Source organism: Antennarius striatus, chromosome 5 (assembly GCF_040054535.1).
Source record: "Antennarius striatus isolate MH-2024 chromosome 5, ASM4005453v1, whole genome shotgun sequence".
In the NCBI taxonomy this organism is placed as follows: Eukaryota; Metazoa; Chordata; class Actinopteri; order Lophiiformes; family Antennariidae; genus Antennarius; species Antennarius striatus.
Genome location: NC_090780.1, coordinates 22,839,638 through 22,847,597, shown reverse-complemented (window position 1 = coordinate 22,847,597; position 7,960 = coordinate 22,839,638). Strand labels below are relative to the sequence as shown.

General features: G+C 40.7%; 1 protein-coding gene across 1 annotated transcript in view; it reads right to left on the bottom strand.

Moving 5' to 3' along the window:
• Nucleotides 1-3,822: 3,822 nt before the first annotated feature.
• cntn4 (contactin 4) overlaps nt 3,823-7,960 on the bottom strand; it is an 84,032-nt gene continuing 79,894 nt past the window's right edge. Inside the window, exons 17-22 of the mRNA XM_068315823.1 lie at nt 7,108-7,342; nt 6,696-6,811; nt 5,574-5,760; nt 5,370-5,482; nt 5,114-5,282; nt 3,823-4,619 (exon numbers count right to left, since the gene is read on the bottom strand). Of these exons, the coding sequence (XP_068171924.1) occupies nt 4,528-4,619; nt 5,114-5,282; nt 5,370-5,482; nt 5,574-5,760; nt 6,696-6,811; nt 7,108-7,342 (912 nt within the window). The 3' untranslated portion in view covers nt 3,823-4,527. The remainder of the gene's footprint in view (nt 4,620-5,113; nt 5,283-5,369; nt 5,483-5,573; nt 5,761-6,695; nt 6,812-7,107; nt 7,343-7,960) is intronic.

Here is a 7,960-nt window from a genome sequence, read left to right as displayed (position 1 = left end):
GCAGACTCGAAAGCAGCCGGGGACCAAAACAGTTTGTTTTTTTTAAAAAAAGGACTAATAAGACCTGCGAGAGGACGCAGTACATTGTCAATCTCGCATTTGGCAAGGTACTGGGAACAGCTAAACCATGTTCGACAAGATATTTTACCTCCTGCTGCGTCATAGCCCATTCAGTCGGATTAAACTGGCATGCGTGCTGCTTAATGGGTCTGTGGCCCTCCATATCGATGCCTTGGAAGAGAAGCAAGGTTTGTCTGGGATGTTCAGAGAAAAGCAACAAGTTGTAACCCCTTACTGTTTCTGTTACATGTGCGCAACTCTAACAAGCGGCTCATGCTCCCTTCGTTTACAGGATTTTAATGTGTAGATTTCCCACAAGAAGGGAACTGATAAGTTCATTGCTGACGCTCTATCAAGCTGATATTTTGTTCAGTTGGAATTAAACACAGGGGAATGTTTAATTCTTAGGTACAGGGGTGTAACGACTAGAGTCGTATGTGTTGGGGATGCTTGTTCTATGTATTTCCTCTTTTTGTCACATGCAAATTGCCTGTGCCATCGCCCGACGACGATTGGAGGAGCGTACCTGTTCTCTCTTCTGATTGGTTGCGCCAAGGTTCACCGGATATATGATGAGCCAAGATGGCAGTCCTGACATTTTTTTTTTTCTGTGAGGTTAGTTACTTTGCAGATAGGATCGTTTTGTTTATTTTGGCATTAGTCCGACCTGAAGCCTTAACTCAACATATTATTTGACATCTTTTAATTCTTTTTTTTTTTTTTCTAATAAAAACTTCTAATTTCTTATTTCCTTTAACCATTCCTCGTGACTTCTAGGAACCTTGGGAAGCTGGGGCCTTTTCATGTTATGACTCAGACACCCCTGGACTGGGCATTACGCCCCATATAATTAAATTACATTTTTATTTATTGATTTACATTTTTTCTTATACATTCATAACTTATTACACGTAATAAATAGATGTTTATGTAAAGTATGGGTGGGTGGCCGGATGGCGTTTTTATTGTATGAAGCAAAAGATCTCACATTGATGTTTGTCTCCATCTTGTGGCCAACATCAGCAACTACTGTACAGGCCAAAGTTATCAACATGCTTTCAGTGACATCTAGTGTATTTTCTCCAATTAACAAACATGGCAATATGTAAATTGAGCAGTTTTTAAAAAAAATAAAATTTTACTACCAAACATTTTGAAATAGTTACATCATTTCTCCCAAGCCTCTGGGGAGAGCTGGAGAAAACACCGCTCACTTTCATTTTTAATAATCCAGCTATTTTCCTATTTGAAATCAATCAGCAAATGCCAACGCCTGAGGAAAAATACTCTAGTATTTGAGACGCATTGACGGAAGAACTGACAGAGCTCGACATTGTTCTATAAATCAATAAACTTTATTAACACAGTATAAACAACAAACGACAACAGAGGAGCCCCTCCTTTAGAGCATATATGGACAGCGTACCCAGTGGATCTCAGAGGGGCCCGACTGAGACAGATGCTGAGACACGGGGCTAACCGTGGTTAGATTTAATGGTACACACACAGTATACACAAATCTGGGATGCACGGACCTTTGCATGTTCCTAAAGCCATTCAGTCGGTTTGCAGATGGACAGAAGAGAGAGGACAAAGCACAGTCATGCTAAGCGACAGTTAGTTACATTATGAAACAGCGTCATTACATAAAAACCAAGTGAATCATCTCTTAAGAAAGTTTTTTTTATATATATATATTATATATAGAAATGATTTTTTAGTGTACAAAACAGTATATTACACATTTCTCGATGCGTGATTCTGAGCCTACAGCACACTCCTCTCCAAAGTACAAACTACTTAACTGGATTACAAGCTACATAACAGACCGTGCTGCACCTTTGTGGCCCAGCGCCCCCTCCCCCCTCCCCCCTCCCCACATGGCATCAGGAGACTATGGTAAAAGGAAAAGATCAGCAGCATTGATTTTTATTAAGATACACACCTATAAAAATGCACCAGGCCCCTCGTTATATTGCCAATATCCAAAGCGATACAGCAGAATGCCATTTAAACTAACCTTAGTAAACGCATATGCAAAAAGGATGCTGCGACCCCAACCCCCCTCCACCCCAAAACTCCTGACCACATACACTATCAACACAGCAGCATGTAAACATCACTGCAGCTGCTCCATACGTCTATGTTTCCAATGTTTGTTGTTTTTTTTTTGATATACATATGATAAGTTAAGGCTCTTTAAGGACCTGAGGATTTGAAACATATGATGAGGCACACAGAAGGCAAAGAATAGCTCTAGACACAGGGCTGAAAGAAAGGGATGAGGAGCATGAGACAGCCACAAGGGGTGGTCCGGTCACCGGTACAGGTCGATGGCCCAGGTGGGAAACCCAAGGGAGGTGCTCTCCACGACACCTCAGTGCCATCTCTCTCAGCAAGCTCAGAAACTATCACGAAGGATGGCTTTATTGATCGCATCGGCTTTTCAGGAGTTCTCGGTCGCCTTTCTCAGAGAAAATTAAATCATAGTACAACGGCATCCAGAAAGCCATGGATTGGATGGTTGGATTATTTTTCTTTTCTTGCCTTTTTTTTTTTTGCCAATTATCATCAGAGATAGATTTGAATCACGGTTACCAATTCAGTCTGTCCATACCGGCTTATATGCATTATATTTAAGACAACAGCAAATCATCATCCTCGTCAAACATTGATTCTACTATGGCATGATTTGATGTAAGAAGTTAGAAAAGTTATTAGTTCTTATTGAAAGATATCCACCGTTTTTGGAGTCAATTTCATTTTATTTAATTATTTTTTCACTATACTGGTAACAGACTACCAGAGTGGTCCCCAACCTTTTTTGTGCCACCGACAATATTTTCACGGACCGATCTTCATTTGCTCGATAATCGTTAATGACGTCAGGATGGCTGTAGTCTAATAATAAATCACCGCAGTGGTTTTATGTCAAATGCAGAAATCAACAGAAAATAAATAACCTTTTGTTCATAAATTGATAATCAACATCTCTGTAAATGAAATAATTCTAAGAAATAATTCTAATTAAAAAAAAAGCTCGATTCAAGTGACTTCGCTGATGAGGTTTATTTTGAAATTTAGCGACTTACAATCAGTGGATTCAACGTAGGAGAAATATCGATCATTTCTATATAATAGGGTGAACAAGTCAATCAAATAATAATAATAATAATAATAATAATAATAATAATAATAATAATAATAATAATAATATTAATAATAATAATAATAATAATAATAATGAGAACTAGTGGCAGCTCTGAGTTTGTTTCTCTGCAACGCGCCGGTCCCATCTAGGCGTAACGGGAGACAATGACACCGGAAGTGCGTTCGGGACATCCGGTCTACTCCGTTGTTTGATTTTGTTTTCGGTCACTGTAGAAAATCCCGCATCACCAAGATAGGAGGTCTCAAAATATTCCGCCTTGATTTTAATCCAGATTACTGGCGCAGTTGTGAATGCTTAATTTAGGGGTAACACCTGATAACCTGTGTCACATGACCGAGACCCGTCAAAAGGCACAGACGCACACGTTCATCTCTACGTCATTCCGCACAGAAGTCACTTTTCAAAATAAAACATCTTTAGACTGATAATCTTTTAAAAAGAAAAAAAAAACTATATATATATATATATATATATATATATATATATATATATATATATATATATATATATAAAAAGAAAAGTTGAAACAATCTGTGCTGCCCGGTACCTAATGGCCCACGACCCGGTACCGGGTTGCGACCCGGTGGTTGGGGACCGCTGCATTACCATAAATGGAGTCACGCAATCATAAAAGCTATTCCTCTCTTCATTATAATGAAATACAGCCGATGTGTCAACATCCAGTCCTTTAAGTGAAATGTTTCTTGAGATATTGCTGAAACACAAATGTAGAGATGGAGCAGATGACGGTAAGTATCTTGTTCACTTGAAGATAAAAAATAAACCAACAGAAAACACTCTGGTGGTTTTAAACCAGAGTTTAGAAAGAAAAAAAAAAAAGGTGCGCCGCCAAAAGACATTCTTGACCTCTAGACTGGAAAATTTGATTATGATATTTGCCATGCTCTTAATTGTTCTTGCCCCAGTAAGCCCAGATCGATTTCATATTGATTAAGAAAAAAAAGAAAAAAAGAAAATCTATAAAAGCTCAACATGTCATACAAAAAGATGCATATAAGACATTTTTCCTCTTATTTTTTTTTTTTCTTATGAAAGCTGCTTTGGTAACAACATAGTCACGACATCGGTCAACCTCCTGTACTCATCCAGGCCGGCTGAAGGGTCCTTCCTTCCTTTCCATGCTATATTTTTTTCCCCCGATTTTTTTCCTCCCCACAGCATTTTTTCCCCTCTTCTGCCTCTAAAATCTAAATGAATGGATTTAGTTACACCGGAGCGGGCTGTGTTTGGGTTCCATCTGCACGTCGGATGTCACATCTGCTGGGAGCTGTTTGTCATAAAGATGTCCGCGCTGTGAAAGACAGTGCTATTGTACTGAGGGCTGACAGAGTGGAGACCTTGGAGGCCGAGCCGACGGCGTTGGGTCCTGAAAAGTTGTTGAAGAATCTGTTAGTACACTTGTTGTCATTCCAATTCCACAATCGTTCAGTTATCCCGCCTGCTTCGTTAAAAAAATACCACTAGGATTCAACAATTTGATAAAAATAATATGTAATTCTACTCTTTTTTTATTAAACAGTAATCATGTTGTTATTAATAAAATCATTAAAATTACCAGTTTTGTTTAGTTTTTATATTATATTATTGGCAAAGTCAATCCTTGCATAAGGCTTCTACCACATATTCTGTTTCTGCTTTTGGGATGCATAAACATTTTGGGATGCACACATTATTTTGAAGTGCATCCCAGGGATGCACTACTTTCTTGAGGTAAATTTAACTCTGCATACAGTAGCACATCATCTGTCTCTGTTTCTGTAGACATAACAATACTTCATCTCTTTCCAGCAAGATGGCAGCAAGGGAAAAGGGATTATTTAGCTCAACCACTAGCGAGGCGCTAACTAGCCCTCCGCTGACCTGGTATCCTCGGGATGGTGATCTGCCTGCTACTGCTGCCCTCCCCTCCTTCTCCGAACGGCTTTATCTGGATGATATAATCCTCATCGGTAGGCAGGGCCAGCTCCACCGAGGTGGTGTTGGTTTCCATGACATTGGGGCGGCTGTGTCGATTATTCTTGTAGAGCACCTGATGACGAACGATGCGAGCCGTCGAGTCAGGAGTCGCGCGCTGGCAACACAATTTTCTGATAAAACCAAGCGTACGGGTGCTTACTTTGTAACCGGTGACCTCTGACTCATTCTCCAGGGCTTTAACCTGCTCCCAGTTCAATATAATTTTGGAATCTGATGTGTTCCACATCACTTTACCTGGCGGCTGACTGGGCGCTGAGAGGATGGAAAAAGCAAAAACATTATTCACCTCAAACAAAAGCTGACCTGATGGTTTTTGTTCTTTTACGTCAGATCGGATACTTGCGTGGTTTTTTGGTGGTCACGTTGACGACGGTGCTAGCCGGCCCCGTTCCAGCAGTGTTATACGCCCTTATTGAGATGTAGTACGTGGTGCTGCCTTTCACTCCCTGGATAATGGTAGACGTTCGATTTCCTACAGTCCTCTGCACATTGAACGTGTCTTCTTTCTCACTTTTAATCCAGTACCTCAGCTGACAAAAAACAGAGTAGAACCACATGCGTGAACCGCCGGCGACATGACAGACACCTTAAAAGCTTTCTGTTACACCATGTCATTGAAGTGCAAACTGCAAACAGGGGCGAAGTGAACTCAATGCGAGATGTGAACCAGGGCTGAAAACAAGCTTTGTGGCAACACGCGACCTCTCGTGCCATTTGCTCGCTGTAAGCCGCGCTTATCAGACGTGCTCTGTGCCGCGTGTAAAAAAAGAGTGAGGTCTGTGTTTAATACATGAATAATAAAAAAAAAAGGAAAACAAAGAAGAAGATTCCTTAAAAAAAAAATCCCTCGCCATCACTTCCACTGATAACAGATTTTCTTTGTCACCCTGTTTGCTGGGGCTGAAATAGCTAGCACGCTTGACAGCACAAATATAATTTGTCTTTTCCTCACCAGAATGGTTTGCTCAGGCCCCTGCTCCTCTGTTGACTTTGAGTGGTCAACAATTTTATAATTCTGGCACTTTTTATACAATCGACGGGTGAAAAAACGGCGCCTTTTTTTTTTTTTTTCCTCCACATCTTGGATTTCAATAATGAGTGGAATTAAAATGACAAGAAACTAACAGAGTGCAGAGCCAGTGTCTGAAGCTGCTTTGTTGTGTGGATTAGAGGCTAAACGTTCTATCCTCCAGAGTGTTGCATCAGCACGCTAATCAGGGTGGTTACAGTACTTAGATGAACAACAAGAGGAACACAACTAAAGCCACAAGCATGGGGACCGACGCCGCACCATTATGCATGCGGGAAACTATTATCCGCTACGCCCAAGGTGCGTGAGCCTCAAACACTCATCAATATTACAAGACTCACAAACAATAGCTGCCACTTACTTGTGAAAGCACACACAGGAATAAAGCGTGTATCGTCCAAACAAGATATTTCTTGGGGATTTTTCGTTGCTCACCTCGTATCCCAGCACTCTTTTCTTGCTGGCATTCCAGGGCAGAGCCTTCCACGAAACTTCAATCTCAGATGCAGAGAGACTTTTGGCGCGGACCCTGGTGGGCGCTCGGCCAGGCTCTGGAATTAATGCGTAAAATAAATACTCAGAATTATTTTAGAAGTAGCACTGAGCTTTGATGACCCACTCAAAGTGAGATCTTCAAAAATGTTGAAAAGCTCTCTCTTTCATGCCGACAACTAAGCGGAGAGAAATACGGGAAAGTCGTCTGCGAATGCTGATAAAAGAATACCGGATACCGCCGTTTAGACTCGATCTAGTCATGTGTTCTTTCACGGATAGTCGCAGAGCTACTTCCCACCATACGCTAGTGATCACACACACACACACACACATACACACATGCACCACACACCTTCCTCGGCAGAGTAGATGGTGGTGACGGGTCCGAACGGGCCTTCTCCCTCGTTGTTGTAGACGCCGACCTTCACGTGGAAAGGCGAGAAGGGTTGGATGCTCTCGTTTTTGAAGACGTATCTGGACGCTTCGGCGGACGGCACGGCGGCCTGCATCCATCCCGTTGCCCCGAGGGGTCGAAACCCCACAACGTAGCCGAAACCCGGTCCATTTTGAAGCTCCTCTGGAACCGGCTGCAGGGAAAAGGTAAAATACATCATGAACTGACAACGTTTTTACAATATATACTTTTCTGTACATTTATAGATAGATTATACACGAATTTATCAGCTAATAAACTATCATTTTTAAATGAATTTACTAAGCATTTTTCTGTAGTACAGGAAATACTTTTCGCAGCTACTTTTTAAAAGAACGAAACACAGAAGGCTGTAGAACAAGCCTCTATATTTTAAACCAAAACGTTTTCACACTGTGGAAAGAACAGCTATTACTGGACACATCCATTACACAGAACAGGGCTCTCAGCATGACACCACACCAGCATCTGCTGTCCAGACCGAAAAGATGCATCATAAGTTCATAGCTGTCAACTTCATTTTGGTGCATAAAACCACCATTGGATCCATGGATATATATTTTTTTTATATATAAATAAATAAATAAATAAATATATATATATATATATATATATATATATATATATATACACATATACATATACATATACAGACACATATATGAAAGTGTTGAAGAGCTGGTGGGTGATCAGACGGAGGTCAAGGTATCTCAACTATGGGCTGGTGATGGAACATTTTCTGAAACTCTGACTTTCTGTGATGGTGTTTTCA